General features: G+C 37.8%; 2 protein-coding genes across 2 annotated transcripts in view; one reads left to right on the top strand and one right to left on the bottom strand.

Annotated features, from left to right (window-relative positions):
- Positions 1-24411, top strand: part of MGAM (maltase-glucoamylase) — a 200427-nt gene that overhangs the window by 70893 nt on the left and 105123 nt on the right. The window lies entirely within an intron of this gene.
- On the bottom strand, positions 585-19520 carry TAS2R38 (taste 2 receptor member 38; the record flags this gene model as incomplete). The annotated part of the gene is given in 4 exon segments (XM_082400366.1): positions 585-18657; positions 18660-18781; positions 18783-18970; positions 18972-19520. Coding segments are annotated over 4 exon segments (1002 nt in total). The 3' UTR covers positions 585-18514.

Here is a 24411-nt window from a genome sequence, read left to right on the forward strand (position 1 = left end):
ACTCCAGCTTTCTTTTGATTTCCATTTGCATGGAATATCTTTTTCCATCCCCTCACTTTCAGTCTGTATGTGTCCCTAGGTCTGAAGTGGATCTCTTGTCGAGAGCATATGTACGCGTCTTGTTTTTGTATCCATTCAGCCAGTCTGTGTCTTTTGGTTGGAGCATTTAATCCATTTACATTTCAGGTAGTTATTGTTATGTATGTTCCTATTACCATTTTCTTAATTGTCTTGGGTTTGTTGTTGTAGGTCTTTTCCTTCTCTTGTGTTTCTTGCCTAGAGAATTTCCTTTAACATTTGCTGTAGAGCTGGTTTGGTGGTGCTGAATTCTCTTAGCTTTTGCTTGTCTGTAAAGGTTTTAGTTTCTCCGTCGAATCTGAATGAGATCCTTGCTGGGTAGAGCAATCTTGGTTGTAGGTTTTTCCTTTTCATCACTTTAAATATGTCCTGCCACTCCCTTCTGGCTTGCAGAGTTTCTGCTGAATGATCAGCTATTAACCTTATGGGGATTCCATTGTATGTTATTTGTTGCTTTTCCCTTGCTGCTTTTAATATTTTTTCTTTGCATTTAATTTTTTTTAAAAAAATTAATTAATTAATTAATTTATTTATTTATTTTTGGCTGTGTTGGGTCTTCGTTTCTGTGCGAGGGCTTTCTCCAGTTGCAGCGAGCGGGGGCCACCCTTCATCGTGGTGCGTGGGCCTCTCACTGTCACGGCCTCTCTTGTTGCAGAGCACAGGCTCAAGACGTGCAGGCTCAGCAGTTGTGGCTCACGGGCCTAGTTGCTCCGCGGCATGTGGGATCCTCCCAGACCAGGGCTCGAACCTGTGTCCCCTGCATCGGCAGGCAGATTCTCAACCACTGCGCCACCAGGGAAGCCCTGCATTTAATTTTTGATAGTTTGATTAATAAGTGTCTTGGTGTGTTTCTCCTTGGATTTATCCTGTATGGGACTCTCTGTGCTTCCTGCACTTCATTGATTATTTCCTTTCCCATATTAGGGAAGTTAACAACTATAATCTCTTCAAGAATGTTTTCTCAGTCTCTTTTTTTTTCTCTTCTCCTTCTGGGACCCCTATAATTCGAATGTTGGTGCATTGAATGTTGTCCCAGAAGTCTCTGAGACTGTCTTAAATTCTTTTCATTCTTTTATCTTTATTCTGCACTGCAGTAGTTATTTCCACTGTTTTATCTTCCAGGTCACTTATCCATTCTTTTGCCTCAGTTATTCTGCTATTGATTCCCTCTAGCGAATTTTAAATGTCATTTAGTGTGTTGTTAATCATTGGTTCTTTGCTCTTTAGTTTGTCTAGGTCCTTGTTAAACATTTCTTGTTTTTTCTCCATTCTGTTTCTGAGATTTTGGATCATTTTTACTATCATTATTCTGAATTCTTTTTCAGGTAGACTGCCCATTTCCTCTTCATTTGTTTGGTCTGATGGGTTTTTACCTTGCTCCTTCATCTGCTGTGTACTTTTCTGTCTTCTCATTTTGCTTAACTTACTGTGTTTGGTGTCTCCTTTTTGCAGGCTGCAAGTTTGTAGTTCCCGTTGTTTTTGATGTCTGCCCCCAGTGGGTAATGTTGGTTCAGTGGGTTGTGTAGGCTTCCTGGTGGAGGGGACTGGTGCTGTGTTCTGGTGGATGAGGCTGGATCTTGTCTTTCTGGTGGGCACGACCATGTCCAGTGGTGTGTTTTGGGGTGTCTCTGAACTTAGTGTGATTTTAGGCAGCCTCTCTGCTAATGGGTAAGGTTGTGTTCCTATCTTGCTAGTTGATTGGCATAGGGTGTCCAGCACTGTAGCTTGCTGGTCATTGAGTGGACCTGGGTCTTAGCATTGAGATGGAGACCTCTGGGAGAGCTTTTGCCATTTGATATTACGTGGAGCCCAGAGGTCTCTGGTGGACGAGTGTCTTGAACTTGGCTCTCCCACCTTAGGGGCTCTGGCCTGACACCCGGCTAGAGCACCAAGACCCTGTCAGCCACACAGCTCAGAAGAAAAGGGACCATAAAGAAAGGAAGGAAGGAAGAAAATAAAGTTATTAAAATAAAAAATTAAAAAAAATTATTATAAATTAAAAAAATTAAAAAGTAATAAAATAAGAAAGAAAGAAAGAAAGAAGAGAGCAACCAAACCAAAAAACAAATCCAGCAATGATAACAAGCACTAACACATATACTGAAAAAAAAAAAAAAACAGACAGACAGAACCCTAGGACAAATGGTAAAAGCAAAGCTATACCAACAAAATCACACAAAGAGACATACACATACACACTCACAAAAAGAGAAAAAGGAAAACAAACAAACAAAAAATATATATATAAAAAAAAAAAAAAAGGAAGTGAGCAACCACTTATATAGGACAGTGCCGGTCCTATATTCCTGTATACTCTCTTTAATAGATAATTCTGACTCATCCTTTGGGTCTCAGGTTAAATGTTACTTTTTTCAGGAAAATTTTCCTGCCAGTTCTCCTTCCCTGCCCCAGTTGGCTCTAGGTGCTCCTTATCTATGGTCTCATGATATGGTCTCATATTTTATCCTTGAGGGGAAAGTGCATGATAATGCATTGTTTGCTTTCCCTCCTAGATTCTATGAAATTATGAAAGCAGGGCTGAGTCTTTCTTCATCACTGCTGTAACTGCAGCTCCTCCATAGTGCTTAGAACACTGCAGCATGACATCAGACTTCTAGGTTTGTTGGATTTTTGCAATTTATTCACTTGTAGGGTCCACAAAATATTCCTAATCAGTTAAAAATTTGTGTTGTATTCTTCATGTTAATTAACCCATTTGCTATTGTAGTTTTCAGTAAGGAAACTTTAAGTGCTAGACCATTTCTGAAGATACTAATACCCGATTAGAAAGCTTCATATCTTAAATAACCACCCTGGAGTATGAATTATGACTCTAGTACATCAGATGGTAGCTAACCACCCCCTAGTTTGTGATAGAGTTAATTTATATTCACAGACATATCACCACTACTGTGTTATTTTAATGTACATTACCACTCAGACAAGGTGACAATCCAGAATTCACAGAATGCACAGAATAAGCCTGCTTTGGGAGTAACTAGAAGGACCCCCTAGGAGAACTCTATGATATATACCCTAATCTAAAGAGTTTTGGCCTGGAGGTGAGGTGTGGCTCTGGAGCTTGGAGAGGGGATGCTTTAGAGCCTGTGGGAAGGCTGTCAGGTTCTAGCACAGAGATCCTAGGGAGATGCTTACGCTTGGCTTTCACACTGTGCAGTGGCTCAATGAATAAATTAGAAGTCCTTCTGCTGAGGACAGTCATTCAATTGGGTAGGGAGGACATGACTTCATTTCTGTCAAGCTGCCACAGCACCAGGCAGAAGAAACACTATGTTCAGTGATCAGACTTTCTGCTCAGGTTGTCTGTAGCCTGGCAAAACAGAACCAGAGAAAATAAAATACTTCCCCCATCTTCCTTCATCAAATCTTACTATATTTAACCCTTCCAACATCTATCAGGTCCCATCACAACTTCAAATGTGGGGTAAAAGACTTGCTAACCTCCTACTTCAAAGTTTAATATATAGCAAAAAAAAAAAAAAAAAAAAAAATCAATGGATGTGTGAGAATATAATAACTTAAAATAAGATGAGCATTATGAAAAAAAAAGATCCAATGCCTGTCTGTGAAATAAAGTCATTATAATTCATAGGAAATGTTAGAAAACATCTCACTTATGTTTTCATTCAGAGTTTAGAGAACACTGATTTTATAAAAAGAATATGACCTAATATAATGAAATTAAAAAACAAATGCTTCAAGATTTAATTATTGATTAAAAAAAAATCAGTGGAGGGAAGAGGTCTGAATAGCAGATAAGATGCTCCAGAAAAAAATGAGAATATTTGAAGATATTACTAAAATATTAATTCAGAATTCATAGAAAAAAGGAAAAAAGAAATGTGATTAGAGGAGAGAGAAAGAGAGATGTGATGTCAGATCTAGCAGGTCATTTACATATGCTGTGGTTTGCAGAAGAGAAAACACGAAAACTTAATAAACAGCAGTAATAACCAAAGAAACTGTGGAAGAAAATGTAATTGAAAAGGCTGAAAGTCAGGCAAAATCAATGAAATTAGATTCAGACCTGCATAATTCTGGTGATTTGTTTTAATTTTAAAAAGTAGGTAAAATATATTCCAGAGGCTTCTAGGTAGAAAAACCTAAGAAGGAGGTAAAACACTATTCTTCAGATTTGTGTTCAAAAATTCTAAATCCCAGAAGACCATAAATTGATATCTAAAGTTCTGATGGAGAAACATTGTGATCTAGGAACTAATAATATAAGTCAAGTGCAATACAGAGTTTGACTTGTAACTGCTCATGGGCTGTGGCTGTTAGACCTCCACCCAGCCCCCACTCTCTCCATACTGGGAGCTCTCAGAGCCTCTCTGTGGTCTCCAGACTATAGGCCTAATGGATAGGAAGCTTAGTAAGATGAAAGAGTCTACCCTTCTCTCTAGTTTGGAGACTCAGCAACTTTCAGGAGGATTCTGCAGGGCTATGTGCACCAGTAGATAATAGGCCCACATTACATTCTGAGTTATTCAGCCTAAATAGCACCTTCTTAGGAGTTTATCTCATGGTTCTTTGTCTTAGTTCCTCATTTCTTTTCTGCTCAAACAGAAAAATACTCTCTCATATCCCATTAGGGAGAGGCTGCAAATTGGTAGCAGAGGTTACAAACTGGTGCCCCACAGATTGCAGCTATATTCTGTTTGATGTGTTAAGCAGAAAGAAATTTGAATTAACATTTTGAAGCTTTGGAGATTTCAATAGCTATCCAGGTATCTAGAAGATCTGACACTGCTGAAAACACATTCCCTCTGGGCAGTAGTTAGTTGGAGCAGGGGTCAGGGCTCGCTCGGTCTGCCTCCAATCTCACCATCTCACTGGAAGAAATCCAGTTACTGTACCAGCTATTATCATGTTTACATAGCTATTTTTTTTTTCCTGGAGTAGAGCAAGAGTTGTTTAAAGTCTATTGAAAGAGGGAAAACAAAAAGTAGAATGAAGAGTATATGCTTTCAGAAAAATGGGAGAGAACATCTTTCTTTGCAAAAAGTAAACAATATTTTATGTATTATTGAAAATGCAAAATGTGTCTTCACCAAAAAATAAAACTTAAATACAGTTATGAAACAAATTAAAGAACAGCTGCTCTATAGAAAAGGCATATGATGAAAACTCAATTAACTGAAAGAACTAGATTTTCCATGATTAACTTCTGAATGAAAATAGAACATGTTTCCCAAATGCTTTTGTGGAAAAGTGGCCATAAAATCCTTTACAGACAATGAATTTCTTAAAGATTGTCTACGAAGTGAAGGAGAAATTATATGACTTCAACAGAATCAAACATTCATGAATATATTATAGCCAGAAGTACTGTCGCTTAGAATATTGCCTGAGCACTTGCTGGAGAGGAATTAATCTGTGGTGTTTTATAATTGCAGCAGATGAAAGCAAGGGTATAAATAATAATTACAAGTAGCTAGCTATATTTACTTGTGGTATTGATTGAAAAGGTTATGCAACCAATGCATTTATTAAAATGGTACCCATGATATGTATAACTTCAAGAAATGATCTATATCTGTATACTAAGAAAAGCTTTGATATTTTACTATAGAAAGTTCAAATTAGTAAGCGTGACTAGGGGGAAATTCTGTGATGGTAGGTGTTAAAGTCAGACTTATTACTGAATTTAAACCACTGTGGCAACATTTCACAATGGCAAAGAACTGAAACCTGCTCATTGCATCATTTGTCAAGAAACCCACTGTGCTAAAATATTCATGGATGTGGTAATTAAAGCTGTGTACCAGACACGCTTGAAACGTCTGGAACTACAGAAAAAACAGGGCTTTGTGTGAATTGGATTCACCACACCATAATCTGTTGTACTCCATGCATCTACTAAGCAACATTAGAAGTTAACAAAGGAACACATACACTGAGATTTAAAATATACCATATTTCACTGACTCTGAGAAACACATTTTTTTTCACATTATGACATCTCTGGATTTAGGATATATCATAGTTAATGATAAGAAAACATTGTTTAATTGACAGCTTTGAATTTTTCTTCTTTAGTTGTATGTAAAATAAGGGTGTATCTTACAATTGATGCTATTTTAGATTCTATGAAATATGATGGTAAGAAAATACCGTAAATTTAAGCCATTAAAGTTTTAAACTTTGATAAAATAGATAAATCACTACACAAATATAACTTATCAAAATGGACTTATGAGAAGAAAACTTGAAGTGTCTTTGCTAACAGATGGCCTTAAGATTTTGGAAATTGTAAAGCAAAACTGCAAGAAAATGGTTTTTAAACGTGGCAGTTTCTGTGTTAATGATTTCTGTAAAATCATTTTTGAGGAACACTATTCCTTGGCTTCTTGAATTGGCCAAATACACAATTATAAAGGTAAGACCTTCAGATTTTGTGGTGATGGCTGGTGTAAACAGCGAATTAACTGCAGTGGAGGTACATTAAGCCACAAATTTCATCATTTTGTTTGGTGATGGATATTGTGTGTAATTCTGCCAAAGTTAAACCTCAGAGATCTTTCCGCCTCCTTCTGAGTGAAGAAATACACCTTTCCTTTATACGTTTTTATAGTATTGTGGCTTATAAACCAGTGGTTTACAAACTCAAATGCCTATAGGTACTTGACAGTGAATATACTGAATGAAGTTAACCAAGCATAAGACAAACACTTGCCAGAACTATATGAAACTTTTTATTTTTACTCAACTGAACACATAATACAAATGTATGATATTGGAGACAATATTTTAAATTCATTGAAAAAATACAAATTGAAAGTTAGAAACATTTAATTGTTACATGTCTTTGATTTGGAACTAAAAACTTATTTTCTTTTGTGGATTGCCATTTCAGGTTAATATTGTGCATTGAGATGTAAAGTACAGAATTTATCCTTGAATCCTTTTAATTAAGAGCCATATTTAACTGCATTCCGCTTCATAAATGGAAAATAGTTCTTTTTAAGTATAGGTTCTTCTAAATATGAATAGAACATTTGTCCAATAATTTTGAAATTGGAGAACATATATTGAAAATTAATTTTTTATAGGCTCAGAAATTTATTTCATGTCATCTGTTTCATTTCTGAAAACTAATTTTGGCATAGAAAGTGAACTAGATTATTTAGTGCTAAATAAGTTCTCCCAAATCAGACTTTTTGTAGGACAGAGTGAATCTAATTATACAGCGGTGTGCCTCCATGTAAATGCCCCAGCAACAACATATTCAAAGTACTTAGATGACATGTAATGTCAAGTCTCTGATGCAGTATTTTAAAAACTATATCATGTAATATTTCAGGTGTACAAAAAAGGATAAAGAATAGTATAATAAACACCCATCTCCTAATCCAAGAAATGAAACATTACAGTATAACTGAAACTCTTTGTACTACTCACCAGTCACATCCCCCTCTTCCATTCATGGGTTATGTATGATCATTGTGTCATAAATCTTTTGGCTGCAAGTGAAAAATTCAATTCAAACTAAGTTAGGCGAAAGTGGTATGTGTTGGCTCATGACATATAATAAAGGGTTGTACAGTGAAACCAAAGCAGGCAAAGGATATAGCTGAACCTCTGGAACATCAAGAACCAAATAAAACTAGGTCTTGCCATATCTACCTCTTGTCTCTGCTCGTTTCCTCTTGTGATAGGAAATATGGCAGGAAGCGTAACCAGGAGAAGCTGCTGTATTTCATGTCTTACAAATTTTTCTTGGATCGAGTTAGAAAATCCCAAAGGTAGACATTGGTGGGACTAGAAAAGACCCAGCAAATATAGTCAGGGGCAGGATCATGGTAAACATCCTAACTGGAGCGTGAGGAGCAGTTACCCCTAGGTAGATGTGGTTGTTCTCAGGAGAAAGAAGGTGCTGGGAAGGCACACACACACACACACACACACACACACACACACACACACAAGCACGCACGCACACACGCACGCATGCACGCACACACACATCTGGCCTATTCCAACGATTATCATTACTTCTTGCCCACTTACTGCTGCCAGAAATTTATGGCCTCCAACCTTGCCAACATTTTCCCTCTACCTTTATAACCCAATTAAAAATTTATATTTTCCAAACTAGCTGCTCTTCTGATGACCATATGTCTTTCTAGTTCTGTCCTCGAATCTGAATTTTAGTTCTTCATTTCCAAGGCTCTACTGGTGTTTTCCAACTAGGTGACATGATGTCAGTCCAGTTGCAATAAGTTCCAAATCACATTTACCATCTTCCACAAACTCAATCCAACTTCCTTTTTCAACTTCTTTATTTTTGTTTGTCATTATATTATATTACAACACACTCACACACTGAAAGCCTCCTTGATTCTTCCTTCTCTGTTAAACACCACATCAAGTCACTAGCTGATGATGTTTTTTGAAAGCTCTGTTATATCTATTTCAGTTTCTCCTTCCTACTACCCCCATCCTACTCTGAAATCTGTCACTGCAGTTGGAGTGCAAATAGCCCAAAACCCTCACCTCCTCCCCTTCGAATCAATATTAGAAAACACTATCAGGCAAAACTTTATAAAATCTCTGCTATGATCATGTCTCTTCCCCATTTAAGGTTTTGTTATGACCATTAACATGAAGAAGCCTCAGCTCTTGAGCTTGGCTCTACAATCTGACCTTGACCTACCTGTACAGAATATACTATGCTTATTATCACTTCTACCCCTTTGTTTATGTCATTTCACTTAAACTGTGATCTAAACTCTGGTCACACATTTTGTTTATGCCCAAAATTTTGACACTCAATTACACACAGCCTCTTGTCACCACTTAAATGTTCCCTATATGATGGTGTGTATTCCCCCAAGTAAATGAAAGATTCTACACTAAACAGAACATGTTTTATTATTCTTTGCATCACCCTTAGATCTTACATTGAAATTTCTAAGTTTATTCAATTGCAGCTCCCCTGCTATTCTGCATCTCTCCTTCTCTACCTTTTGCAAGGTATTTCTTGCAAAATGCGTGAGGATAATAAAGTTCAAGGGAGAAACACGTTGATAAATTTTTTATTGAGAACACTTTAAGTATGGAGGGTATGCCCTGCAGGTCCTTTTCCCTAGGAGAAGAGAGTAGCACATTTCTGGACATGGTGCTTAGTGGTGGTCTAGGATCATAGGGGTGTGTGAGACTACTTTTGGGAAAGGTCTGACACTCCACTTATTAAATTAGGAGTTTGAGATTAACATATACACACTACTATATATAAAATAGATAACCAGCAAGCATCTACTGTATAGCACAGGGAACCATATTCAATATTCTGTAATAACCTATAAGGGAAAATAATCTGAAAAAGAATATATATATATTGAATATAATATATATATTCAATTATATATATATCACTTTGAATCACTTTGCTGTACACTGAAACTAACACAACATTGTAAATCAACTATATTTCATTAAAAAATTTTTTTTTAATTTTAAAGAGAGAAAAGAGAAAACAATTTTTTTTGTTTGAGAGAGCAAAGAAAAAAAAAAGTTTCTTGAGGGCACTATCCAGAGGAGTCATATGGAGAAATATGGCTCGTAATTTCTCTAATGAAAAATATCAACTTATAGACTGAACAAAATCAGCAAACTCCAGACAGATTTTATAAAAAGAAACTCACACCTAGGCACATAATGTCAAATTTCTGTAAACTAAATTAAGCATCTTAAAAACAGCTGTAGGAAACTAGCACATGTCTATTAATTCACTGCTCTGAGCCCTCAGCCATTCTCATAGTACCTGAATCAAAAAAAGAAAGCTACTGAGAGATCAAGTGGAATAAAAGCATCAGAAAAGACCTTCGGAGGGGCAAATTATGGCTTTACACTCAGCATCAACAGAGCAGTCTATCCTATATAAAAAAGAATATTGAAAAGCTTCTACACAGCAAAGGAAACAATCAACACAATGAAAAGGCAACCTACCAACTGGGAGAAAATATTTGCAAACTATATATCTCATAAGGGGTTACTATCCTAAACGTTTAAGGAACACACACAACTCAATAGCAAAAAAACAATTCAGTTAAAAAATGGACAAAGGACTTGAATAGACATTGTTCCAAAGAAGACACACAAGTGTCCAAAAAGTATATGAACAGGTGCTCAAGATCACTAATCATTAGGGAAATTCAAGTCAAAACCACAATGAGATATCACCGCACACCTGTTAGAATGGCTGTTATCAAAACAAGAGATAACAAATGCTAATGAAGATGTGGAGAAAAAGATCCTTTGCACACTGTTGATGGGAATGCAAATTGGTGTAGCCACTATGGAAAACAGTATGGAGGTTCCTTGAAAAGTTAAAAATAGGACTACCATATGATCCAGCAATCCTGCTTCTGGGTATATATTCCGAAGGAAATGAAATCAGTATCTCAGAGAGAGGTGGTCACGTCTATGGTCATTGCAGCATTATTCACAACAACCAAGATGTGGAAACAACCTAAGATGAATGCATAAGAAAGATGGATGTGTGTATACACACACAGACACACACACACACATATATATATATATAATATGGAATATTATTCATCTGTGAGAAAGAAGGAAATCTTGCCATTTGCCATTTGCAACAACATAGATGAACCTAAGGGACATTATATTACTAAATAAGCCAGATAGAGAAAAACAAGTGCTATATGATCTCACTTATTTTGAAATCTAAAATCATCAAATTCATAGAAACAGAGAGTAGAATGGAGGTTGCCAGGGGATGGGGCATGGGGGAAATGAGGATATGGTGGTCAAAAGGTACAGATTCTCAGTTATAAGATGAATAAGTTCTTGGGATCTAATGTATAGCGTGGTGACTATATTTAGCAATACTATATTGTATACTTTAAAGTTGTTATGAGAATAAAGATTTAGTGTTCTCACTAACTATAACAACAACAACAACAAAATGGTAATTATGTGAGTAAAGAATGTGTTAACTAATCTTATTGTAGTAAACATTTTGCAATATATATGTGAAATCAAATCGTTACATTGTACACTGTAAACTTACAGACATTATACATTAATTATACCTCAATAAAGCTGGGGGAAAATGCAATGTATTGAAATATGTGGGGATGTGGCAAAATGTGTTTAGCAGGAAACTTAAAGCTTAAAGCTTTAAATGTTTATATTAGAACAGAAAAAAAGACTTAAAATCAATGATCTAATTCTCTAACTTAAGAAGCTAAATCAGGAAGAGAAATTAAACCTAAAAAGTAGAGGAAGGAAATAATAAATAATAAAAAAATAGGTAGAAGAAAATAAAAGAAATAGAGGAAATAAACGAAACCAAAAGGTGATTTCTTGGAATTATCAATAAATTGATAAATCTCTACCTAGAGTGATGAATTAAAAAGAGATAACAAAAGTTATCTAAATTGGTAATGAAAGAGGGAATAGCAAAGCAGATACTATAGACATTAAGAAGATAATAAAGGGATATGATCAAATTTATGGCAATACATTTACAAACTTAGATGAAAGAGACAAATTCCTTTAAAAGCACAACTTACAAAAATAGACACAAGAAGAAATAGACAATCTTAATACTACTGTATCTATTAAATAAATTGTAATTATTATAATTAAAAAACTTTCCCTGAATAGGAAATTTCAGGCCCAAATGACTTCTCTGGTGAATGCTATCAAATATTTAAGGAGGGAATAATACCAATTTTACAAAATCTTAAAGAAAATAAAGACAGAGGAAACATTTCTCAATTTATATTATGAGGCCAGAATAACCTTGATACCAAACTTAACAAAGATATTTAAAAGAAAAAAAGAAAAATAGAAGTTAGTATTTCTCATGGAAATAGATGCAAAGATTCTTTTTTTTTTTTTTTTTTGAAATTTACAAAAGCAGAGAAAATTTTTATTTATGTTTGAGGTCTGTAGTGCTTTTGGTATTGAATATTAAGAGCAGTAGCAGTTAAAACAATAACAATGAAGCAAAATAACAAAGTCAAGGAGGAAAATGGAGACTTCAATACCCTTCTCCATGCCTCTCTAAGAGATACGGAACTTTTGCTGAATAGAAGCCAGAAAGCCATTTCTGGGTTAAAAAGAAATTACTGCAAAGCTTTATGAGGTGCAGGGTTAGGACAATATTCTAGGTCTCTAGTTAGTACTGTATTTTTCACATTTCAGGCCTATACACAAAGAATGTAGTATTTTTAGAGACAGAAGTGAGTATAATTTGGACCATTAATACCCTCAGTGAAGTATAGAATCTCTAGACCAACAGGTGCGTTTCATTTCAAAAATAGTATTATAGTTTTCCTCTAGAAAAAAAAGAGACTATTACTCAGTTGAAATATAATAATCAATTTCAACTTTTCCAGGAATATATTTCCCCACACAAAGAGAAATGACCCAACAGGAAAGCAGGAAAATTTAGGAAAAATAATGTGATAAATGACAACTAAATACTAGAAATTTAACTAAATGTTTTACACATCAACCAGATCTTCAGACTAAAGTCTAAGTGAAATAGTAAGGTCAGAGAAATATTCTTCCAGTCATCATTTGAAGATAAAACTAGATCTAGGGAAATCCACTCATACAAATTCTAACACCAGACTTAAGTGGACCTCACTTTTAAAGAATGAGGAAGTGGAAAACAAAACAAAGAAAAAAAAAAAAAAAGTACCCCATAGGAACTATTAAAATATTCTTTAACATAAAGCAGGCAAACAGCTACGGAGGCACTCACACTTCTCTTCAGAAATCACTGATGTAATATATCATGTCAACACAACAGAGGATACAGTCATATTTAACTCAATCGTTGCTGAAAGGATATGTGTTAAAAATAACTCTTATTCTTTATAAAATATTTTAGAAAACTAGAAATATCAGTGATTCTTTTTAAGTTCAAGGTGGCACATGAGAAATTTGATAAAATATCTCCCCTCTACACAAAACCCATTAAAATGATATATACATATTTTTTTAATGCACAAATTTTTAGCCACACTCAAAAACAAGTAAGAGAAAGTTTCATGAACCAGAATTGGAGAAGCATTTCTAAAAGAGTAAAACAAACTCAAAACCACCACAGAGTCTGCTGCTTTACTATCATGAAGCGGGAACTAGGGCTGTGTTTCTTGGAAACAAATTCTGATATGTCTCTGCCCAGCAGACAAATCTAAAGCTAAGCCATCTTCAAGGTTAGTATCTACACAATTGTGAAGCCACTATACTAGGAGAAATTCCTGCCACAGAGTGTGGAAAGAATTCCTGTACAAACAGCTAAAAATGACAAAACTGCTAAGTAACACCAACATCTTTACAGAAACACAGATAAACTCAACCACCAAAAGAACATATAACCTAGGAATTAAAGGTCATAATGCAGCCTAAAAAGGATTTTAAAGTAATATTTAATATTCTCAAAGAGCCAAAGGAGGTAACTTCTTCCAAAAACTAGCTTCAAAGAGTTAGAACCAAACATTATGATAAAGAACAGGTGCTTATGAAGAACAAAATAAAAATTCTATTAATTAAAAAAATGTATTTTAATTTAAAAAAAAACAAAGGAATTAAAAAATGTGCTAGAAAACGGAGCTGAGAAACTTCCCTGAACATGTCCCAAAATACTGAAAATATTAAAGAAAAGTCAAAGACAAGAATAGGTCCAGAATCTAAATATTCAGCTAAAAGAAGTTGCAGAAGGAAAAAAGAGAGAGAATAGAGGGGAGATAATATTAAAGAAATATGACCAAGAATTTTCCAAAAGTGAAGAAAACATGACTCCTAAGATTAAAGGTTTCTCTAGCTACCAAGCAAGATTAAAAAACAAACAGAAGAACAAACACCCATAACTAGAAATAACAAAATGAAACTTAAGAAAATAATGGAAAGAAATTCACTTCTGAGGAGAAACTTTATATAGAAAAGAAAAATAAACTACAAAGGAATGAGAAATAGAATAACATTAGTAATACTGTTTTTGAGAAGACAAAGTAGTAATATCTTCATATAATTAAGATAAAATAAACTTGAATGTAGAATTCTATACTCAGCTAACCTATTTTAGCTGGGCAAACAATTTTAGACATAGAGGATTCATAAAGTTTATAACCCACAGATTCTCTTTGAAAGGGCAAGTAACAAATATAGTCTACCAAGAATAAAAGTTAAGTTAATAGTACATACTAAGATAGATGCAAAGATTCTTAACAGTATGTTAGCAAGTCAAATAGAGCAACATATAAAAATAATACATTATGACTAATTGGGACTTATCCCAGGAATGCAAGACTGATTTAACATGCAAAATTTTTTCAGTATAAATCACTGTGTTCAAAATAGAAACCATTCACTCGTTTCAATAAATTCAACCTCCGTTGATAAAAATTCTTAGCATACTAGCAATAAAAATGGTCTTTCTTAATCTGATAAAGGAGATCTATAAGAGATCTACAGCTGATATTATACTCAATGATGAAATAATGTTTTCTTTGTAAGATAAGGAATGAGGCAGGATGTATACTCACATTATTTCTAATCAAGATTGTACTGATGGTTCCAGCCAGTGAAATAAGTTAAATAAAGGCCATAAAGATTGAGAAGGGAGATATAAGTTCTCTTATTTGCTGATGGCATGATTGTTTCAGTATGAAATTTCAAAGAACCTACAAAAAGCTATTGGCACTATTAAATTCATTTAGGAAAGTGACAAGATACATGGTTAATGTACAAAAATTTTATAAACTAGCAGCAAATAATTGAAATATGAAGATTTAAATACCCCATTTAACATTACTGTATGTAACATTATAAAATATTAAATACCTAGGTATAATTTTATCAAAAGACATGCAAGACCTCTACACTAAAAACTATAAAATATTGCTGAGAGAAATTATAGACAAATAAATGAAGAGCTATATCCTGTTCATAGATTTTTAGACTAAATATTTTTTTCCATTGTAGTTTATTACAAGATATTGAATATAGTTCCCTGTGCTATACTGTAGGGCCTTGTTGTTTATCTATTTTATATGTAGTAGTTTGTATTTGCTAATCCCAAACTTCTAATTTATCCCTCCCTGCCCCCTTTCCCCTTTGGTAACCATAAGTTTGTTTTCTATGTCTGTGAGTCTGTTCTGCTTTGTAAATAAGTTCATTTGTATCATTTTTTAAGATTCCACATATAAGTGATATCATATGATGTTTGTCTTTCCTTTCTGATTTACTTCACTTAGTATGATAATCTCTAGGTCAGTCCATGTTGCTGGAAATGGATTCTTTCTTATGGCTGATTAATATTCCATTATATTTATATATATACCACATCTTATTTATCCATTCATCTGTCAATGGACATTTAGGTTGCTTCCATGTCTTGCCTATTGTAAATAGTGCTGCTGTGAACATTGGGGTTCGTGTATCTTTTTGAATTAGAGTTTTCATCTTTTCTGGATATATGTCTGGGAGTGGGATTGCTGGATCATATGGTAACTCTATTTTTAGTTTTTTACAGGCTGAATATTTTTTAAATATATATATATATATATTTTAAGAACATACACACACACAAATGCTGCAGATCAATAAACTTCTACAAAGAAATAATAAAAAGACAACTGAATATTAAAAAAGGGGCAAACAAGTCAAATAGTAGCTTTATAATAGAAGATGTTCAAATGGCCATGGACCACATGAAAAGGTGCTCCATATTACTAGTTGTCAGGGAAATGCAAATTAAAACCACGAGATTGAGATACCATTCACCTCCACTAGAATGGCCCAAATTTAAAAAGACTGACAATACCAAATGTTGGTGAAAATGTAGAACAACTCTCCTACATTGTTGATGGGAGCGTGAAATGCTAGAATCACTCTAGAAAACTCTTTAGCAGTTTCTTGTAAAGCTAAATGTACATCAACTTTATGACACAGTAATTCCACTAAGTATTTATCTAAGAGAAATGAAAACTGTGGCTACAAAAAGATGAATTCAAGAATGTTTATTCATAATAGTTCCAAACCGTAAACAATGCAAATGGTCATCAAAAGTGGATAAACCAGTTATGACTCACATACTATTAAGGGTGAATCTCAAAGGCATTATGTTGAGTTAAAGTAGCAAAACAAGAGTCTATACCACATGATTCCGTACAAGAACAGGCAAAACTAATCTATGGGAAGGAATGATCTATGGAAAGAAAGAACCTTTGGAAAGAAATTAGTACAGTGGTTGCCCATGGTGGGTGGAGATTTACTGGAAGAGGAATACTGGAACTTTCTGTGCTGATGGAAATATTGTATATCATATTTGGGGTGTTGGTTACATGAAAAAAATATATATATATTCATACTTATCCAGCCTCACCAAGTTGTACATTTAACATCTGTGTATTTTGCTGTGTATAAATTTTGCCTAAAAATGAAAAAAATCTGTAAACAAATATTGAACTCTAGTTAATTTTGCTTTTTGCAGTGTTATAGCAATTCTGAAACCACTTTCTCTGTATTCTAGCCGTAAGCAAATGGGCAAATATATAGAGTATAAGTGGAGGATATTTCTCATGGTTAGAGAAGGGAGTTACAAATATATAAAAGTGGAAGACTAAAGTGAACCCTATATTTTTGGATTGTAATTGGGGGCAGAAAGGAGAGAGAAATGGGGCAAAATGTAAAAAATGAGTAAATCTGGATAAAGGGTATATGGAAATTCTTGCAACTTTAAGTATGAAATTACATCAAAATATAATGTTAAATAAAAATAAAGCTGTGGAGAGAAGTAAGATGTAATGGAGACCTGTCCAGAGAGAGTTTGTGAAAAAAGAGAGAAAGAAGAATAAGAAAGGATGTCCTTTAAGGTTTTCTTTCATATTCCTCCAAGTACTTTAGGGAAAGGTGGAATTAAAAGGTCACAATACAGTTCAGTCAGAGGGTCACATGATCCAGCTCAAGAAAAAGAGCATCTGGAACAGTGGTTCTCAATATTGGTTGCACCCTGGAATCACTCAGGGATCTTTAAAAAAGTGACGCCTGGGTTCAATCTCCAGAGATTTGATTTAATCAGCCTAGTATGTGGCCTGGGCATTGAGATTTTAAAAGCTCCCCGGGCAATTTTAATGTGCAGCCAAGAGTGGGGACCACTGTCTTTGAGGAAGTTCTAGGATAACTTTGGTGTCCACCAAGGAAAGGAAACCAGATGAAGGCACAAATTTTGCAGCCATTGGAGGTGGCAAAAAGGATAATTTGGGAAAACTGAGAGGAGGGATTGGAGTTATCAAGAACAGGTCCTGGGAGGAGGAAGCAGTCCTCAGCAGCACCCACAGCCAGCAGAACCAGGAGCCACTGTGGTCATGGGCTGTGCTTTGAAGCCCATAAAGATCTATGTCTGGTATACCTTTCTCTCTGCTGAGCCATTTAGGATGTGATTTGAGGAAAGCCTTCCCGGCTAGGTTCCTGTGCAGGCAGGCAGAGAATGCCAGTCTCCACAAATAGGCCTTTTAGCGAGGCTATTTTGGCAGGTTCCCCAACTAGACTGACCGGTGCTTGGTACCAGGCAAAGCACTGTCCTCATGAGCAAGTGGAGTAGAGCCAGGAGACACACAGAGGCTTTGACATCCAGGGCACCCACTGAGCAAGTATCTACCTCTCTTTTTCTCCCACTCTAAAGCAGGTGAATGTACATTTCTGAATCAGTGCATTTTCAGACAAAATGACCCATCCTTTGGTTCCTGTAGGTGTTTTAATGTAGTACCTCTTGAAGCTGATGACATCATTGTTCTTCCAAGTTTGTCTTTTCATATCTTATGTTTCCATGAATATTGTGGAGCTTGAGGAGGATAATATAATTGCCATAGTAGTCAATATGTTCAAATATTATATGCTAGCACCTGTTTTTTAAAAAAAATATTTATTTATTTGGCTGTGCCAGATCTTAGTTGTGGCATGCGGGATCTAGTTCCCTGACCAGGGATCGAATCCAGGGCCCCTGCCTTGCGAGCGCGGAGTCTTAACCACTGGACCACTGGGGAAGTCCCACTAGCACTCATGTTAAGAAATAGCAGTCATGTGAAAAACCAACCATGCTATCTTGGGATTTAGATATCACTTCATAAGAGGGGATTTCTCATGGTTTGGCTTATACCAAGCACTAGTAAGCTATAGTATACAAAGAATTTACACTGAATACTTCACTTCTATATTTTGTTCATTTTATCTAGACAACCAATGCCATTCTACTTGCCTAGGCCATGTGTAGAGCTTTAATTATTTTTTTCTACTATGGGTGGGATCATGGATGTAAAGTAGAGAGACTTGGAGTTATACCTTAGAAAAGAAATTGGAATAGGTTTCTGAAGGCTTTATGAACAATCAGAGGCATAGTTATGAAGAACCCGTTTCATGTCCACTCTCAACATAGATCTGGCATCCTGGGATCTGCCTTGCGGTCCGCCCTTACCTTTAGGCTGCTCTGAGCCTGGAGAAGAATGGTCTCCACAGCTCCCTTCAGCTTGGCATTGCCTGAGATCAGGATGACTGTGTGCCCCGAGGGGAGGCTGCCAGTATCTCTGCACAGCCCACGACCCCGATCTTGTTGTGCCACAGCATCAGCAAAGGCACCGAGATGAAGGCAGCGCAGAAGGACACCACATACAGGCGGAAGAAAGAGACGAGACCTGAGTGCTTTGATATGGGCCTCCAGGCTGGGGTCCCGAGACTCTCTGGTTTTGGCCCTCCTTGTCCTCATGTGCCTCCCCAGGGAGACAGTCAGTACCCCAGAAGAGACCAGAAAAAGCAAGAAAGAGGGGATGGACCCCAGGCTGCAGAAGGGGAAGGAATGAAAGAAATTGAGTTTTCTCAATTTCTCAATTGAGTTCTGTATTGTTATTCATGAGTAGCATGGTTGCAACTGAGAAGTGAGATCTACTGAAAAAGTCCCACAAATAGAGAACAATGCAGACACAGGAGGAAAAAATAGCACCCAGGAGCATCTGGGGGATCTTCCTGGAGATCCAGCTTGCCAAGCGGAGGAGGAAGGTGTGAAAGAAATGGACAGTCTTGGAGCAGTAGAGGAGACTAAGGCAAGTGGTGAGCCAGAGGCCAGCTTGATTTACGAGCATCCAGAGCATGAGGATGGTCTGGTAGCAGAGGCTCAGCGGGTCTTTTATCCACTGGAAGTGGATAAGCTGGATGGCATCCAGAAAGAGCAGCCCGTGCAGGAAAAGCCAGGTGAGGCTGAGATTCAGCAGGACAAGATCACAGTTGCTCAGTGGCCACCTCCTCACCACGACCCAAAAATTCATCAAGAAAATGAAGGCATTGACCAGGATCCCTACTGCAAACTCCAGGACTGAAAAGAACAGAAATGCATTCCTGACTTCATAGGGCACAGTTACGATGGCAGTCAGAGTCACCATGATGTCTCTTCTTACTTGGCTAATCTAAGACTCAAATACCGCCCAGCAGAGAAGGGTAAGTGTACATTCTGAGCCATGACCTTTCCTTCACAAGACATCCAGCTCTTGCTCTAGAGCTATCCCAGAGTGAGTGCATGAAAAGTTCTGACAGTAAACTTAGAGGGATATTGTTGCTTTAGAATATCTCTTGGATACACACAAAGGCTCATCATAAGAGTAGAAGAATGATGGTTCTATCTCTTGGGTGATGCAGAAGCTTTGAATAAACCCGGGTGTTTCTGTAACAACAGCCTTCCCAGAGGACCATGGCCTGGCATCAGGGATGCAAATAAGACAAGGTCTTGATTTCCTAAGCCCAGTTTTGCATGCCCATCTGGACCCACATGAGTGGAGAGGAGAGCAGGATTTGCTTATGGGTTTTAAGGAAACTGGCAGCAGACAGAGCATATATTCTCTGTGAACTAAGGTTTGAGATGGTACCTCTTTCCATTTGCATGCCTTCTATCACCCCTGAGGGTGACTGATCATAGACTATGTTTTTAATATGGACAAGTGCATGGTTCCTCCCCTGTATGACTAGTATGACTGCCATTGCCAAAGATTTCATTCAACCATCATTATTATGCCAGGTACTGTGCTTGGCAAGAGGAGTATTAACATGAACAAGGCCAGCGTCTTGCTCTGAAGGGGTAGGGGGTGGATATCTGGCCTGGATCATTGCCGAAGCCTTACAACTGCTCTGTCTGCTTCCCATACCCCCTCCCATACCCCACTTTCTACAAAGCAGCAATAGTGATCCTGTTAACATATAACTAAGATCATGTCATTGCTCTGTTCAAACCTTTCAGGGCCCCCCATCTCCTTCACCGTATCAGCCAAGTTTTCACAGTGGCCTAGAGGTCCTGCGTACATAATCAGGGCCTCTGTCCCTTCTCAGATGTCCTCCTCTGAAGGGCGCTCTGTGTTGAGAGTGTGGGCTCTAGAACCAAGCTCTTTCAGGTCAAGGCCTAGCTCTGCTGCTTCCTCTCTGTGAGAACTTGGCAAGTGATTGAACCCTCTTCGCTCATCTCATATGGAATAGAGATGATGAACAAAATAATACCTACCTCAGAGGGTTGGGAGGATGACCCGAATTGACACATGTAACGTGACTGGGATTGTGCTTGGCACATGACGTCCAATCAATAAATGCTAGTTATAGAACTATCATACGATCCAGCAGTTCCTCTTCTGGGTATATATCCAAAGGGAATGCAAAAGGATGTCAAAGATATGTCCTCATTCCCATGTTCATTGCAGCATTATTCACAATAGCCAAGATATGGCAACAACCCAAGGGTCCATTAATGGATGAATGGATACGGTGGAATATTATTCAAGCATGAGAAAAAGGGAATCCTGTGATTTGCGACAACATGGATGGACCATGAGGACATTGTGCGAAGTGAAATAAGCGGGACAGAGAAAGACAAATAGTGCATGGTATCACTTATACTGTATGTGGAATATGAGAAAAAGTGTCAAACATAGAAACAAAGAGTAAAACAGTGATTGCCAGTGGTTGGCAGGTGGGAGAAATAAGGAGAGGTTGGTAAAAGGGTACAAATAAAGTCTGAGGATCCAGTGTATAACATACAATGTATAACACTGAATTGTATAAATAAAATTTGCTTAGAGAGTAAAACTTAAATGTTCTCACCAAATATATATAGATATCACATGTAAGTGAAAACATACAATATTTGTTGTTCTCTGACTTATTTCGCTAAGCAGAATACTCTCCAGGTCCATCTATGTTGTTGCAAATGGCAAAATTTCATTCTTTTTTATGGCTGAGTAGTATTTCACTATATATATATTTATAAATAAATATATATATATATATATATATATATATATATATATATACACACACACACACCACATCTTCTTTATCCATTCATGTGTTGATGGGCACTTAGGTTGCTTTCATATCTTGGCTATTGTAAGAAAGTATGTACATTTCTGAGAACAAAGTGAGCTTCCTGTTTGAACATCACTGAGCTGAGATTCCTCAGTCCCTGCAACCTCACTTGCTCTCACCTGCTTAATTATCTAGATGCAAAGCAAAGGCATGGAGGGGGAGAGACAGCAGGGAAGTCCCATGAGGCCTTGAGAAAGTAAGCCAAGACAACAGGAATTGTGAAGAAATGGCAGTTTATATGTGAAAGAGTGTATTCCTCAGGGAGAGAGATCATTTTAATTTAGACAGGAAAGTACGGCTAAACGACTTGAGATAACAGAGCTAACTGAAAGAAACAATTTAACGTTAATGGGACAGACAACTGACAGGAAACAGATGACTGGGATGGTGTTGTTCTGAAGTAGGGCCATGGTGACGATGAGGATATGGCCCCCAGGAAGGAACCAGGGTGGGAAGGAGCCCTGTGCTCTGATGGGTGAGACGAGGCCAGTGCTGCCTTGTAGCAGGAGGTGAGACTGGAGGGGCCGGGCTCCTGATCAAGACTGTTTCTTTCACTTCTGTGAGAATTATAATATGAAGTGATCCATGATTGGCTTCTTCTCGTCTGGCACCTGCCCCCATTCCTACTTAGGGACTGGCTTCAGTTCTTACCCTGTGGGTAGGCAGTTATGGAGGTGATCTTGTGTGGCCTCGGCCTGCAGTGGCTTGAAGCAGGGTCTCAGTTCCCTGACCAGAGATTGAAGTCAGGCCGCGGTAGTGAGAGCGCTGAATCCTAGCCACTAGACCACGAGGGCCAGTGACCAGTGAGAAGGCCCTGGCTTGTCTGCTTTGTAGAAATAAATTTCAGCAAAGAAATGGAAAATAGTGAAACAAAGTGTTTTTTAGGAGGAAAAATGTACCTGTGAATAGGCGCACACGGGCTGGCTCAGAGAGAGAGTCGTGCCTCCGTGGTGGTTTGAATCACTTATGTGGGCATTTCTTCTGGGTTTCCTCTGGCCAATCATCTTGCTTTGCCTGGCTCTGAGTCCGTATTTGGTTTAACTCCTGGTCCTTCCCTGTGTGCCCGTGCATCTCTTAGCCAAGATGGATTCTAGCACAGAGGCCTATGGGAAGGTTGATACCATCTGTTACGGGGTGGCGCCCCCTCCCTTTTTGGCCCCTGAGGAGCCTTTCTGCTCCTGTGTAGTTGGGAAAGTCTCCTTGACCTCAAGAATGGAAATATGTGGTCTCTTTATCTTTTATCTGGGCGGCACTCAGGTCCTCCCTGCCCTTATCTTTATGGCCCCTGCCATTATCTTTATCTTGGAGTATCTGTCCACAGGGGACAGTCTCCAGCTGCTCAGCCTGGGGCCTGTCTATCTCCTGCCTCAGAGGGTTGTCTGAGACCAGTGGGAAAGAACAGGTAAATTGCTCTTAGGAAGCATGGCACCTGAGGATGAGTCTTGTGTCTCTGAACTCCCCAGATAATCGAACTGAAGAGTCATGTAATCCCTCCCATTTTCCCAAGTCAGCGCCAGTTTGGGATCCAGAATCTTCCTGTCATTACTCAACAGCTGCCACGAGGTGGGGCCAGACCACTGTGAGACCTGGAGTTCCTGCCCTGCTCTCCGTGCAAGCTCGCCCGTCATTGATTTACTCTTGCAATAATGTGGCCCGTATGTCACAGAAGTGAAATTTCAGACACCATTTATCATGCTATGGCAGCCTGAATATCCTTTAATCTCAGAGTTGCTGTGTGAAGAGTGTAGTGATACTTCCATTTTACTGATGACAAAGTGGAGTTTCAGGAAGGTTAGTTAGATATCTTGGCCAAGGTTACTAAGTGAGGAGTTAGGATGTTGATGCTTTTAGCTGGTATGTAGCCAAGAGTCCCGGGAATTCCCAAATCCAGCTCTGCCAATCACTCCGATTACATGAGAGGAGCAGCAGGGAAATGGGGTGTAGAGTGTGTGTTACTTTATTAAAAGCTAGAGCAGCGTCTGAAAGCTCCCAAGGTAGAGCTCTGGCACAGCTTGGTTTGGAGCATGCAGTAGACCTAGGCAGAATCCACGCATCAACTTGCCATTCAGTTCATGGTAGTTATTGCTAATTGCCTGCAGACTATTAGTTCTCTCCTTTTCATTGCCAACAGAACCCCTCTGTTATTGGGTATGTCAATATTAACTAAAAATAAACTGCATTTCCCATCTTTCTTTCAGATAAGAGTAGCCAGTGAGACACAAGAAGAAGACATTGGGTGGGATTCTTTAGAAAGCCCTTGTCTCCTTTTCTTCCTTCTGTGCCTGAACTAAGATGTTATGGTTGGAGCTCCAACCATGAGCGAAAAGCCAAGAGAATCTCAACCCTGAAGTTTTTGAGTTCGTGAAAGCACACCAGCGACTACTGTGCTCCAGAGAGAGCAGAGAAAGTGAGAAAGGTAATATCTTTCTGTCTTTAAGTCACAATGCTTGGGCCACTGTGCCTGGACGCTGAACGCAATGACTAACCGATAACTTGCCTGTGAGAAGGGCTCTGAGTCCATCTGCCCATCTGGGGATGTGAAGCGAGGAAGTGGACAGAGGGAAAGGCAGCCTGCCCTGTGTTTAGGTTCGTTTGTGACGAAGAGGCAGAAAACAGGAAGCGCAAGAGAGGAAACAAAAGGAAGGACGTCTCTGCTTCCTGCATTTAAAGCATATCCTGTCCCTTTTGAACTGTCAAAGGGAGGAGGGCAGAGAGGTAATGCCAGGGGAGATGAGGTTAAAGATGGTCTCACACAGCTCTTATTTCTGTTTCTCTACCTTTCAGTTTTGCTCTTGCTACTAACCGATCCTGCTGCAGATTCTCTGTGCGTTCCATTCAGAAAGAGAATCTGAGTTGTCTGGTGCTCGCACAGCAGGTGATGTCTGGAGATGCCAGTCTGTTGAAGGACTGGCTGTCTTGGGTTAGTGC

The sequence above is a fragment of the Balaenoptera borealis genome (assembly GCF_965194805.1).
Source record: "Balaenoptera borealis genome assembly, chromosome: 7".
NCBI classification, from domain to species: Eukaryota; Metazoa; Chordata; class Mammalia; order Artiodactyla; family Balaenopteridae; genus Balaenoptera; species Balaenoptera borealis.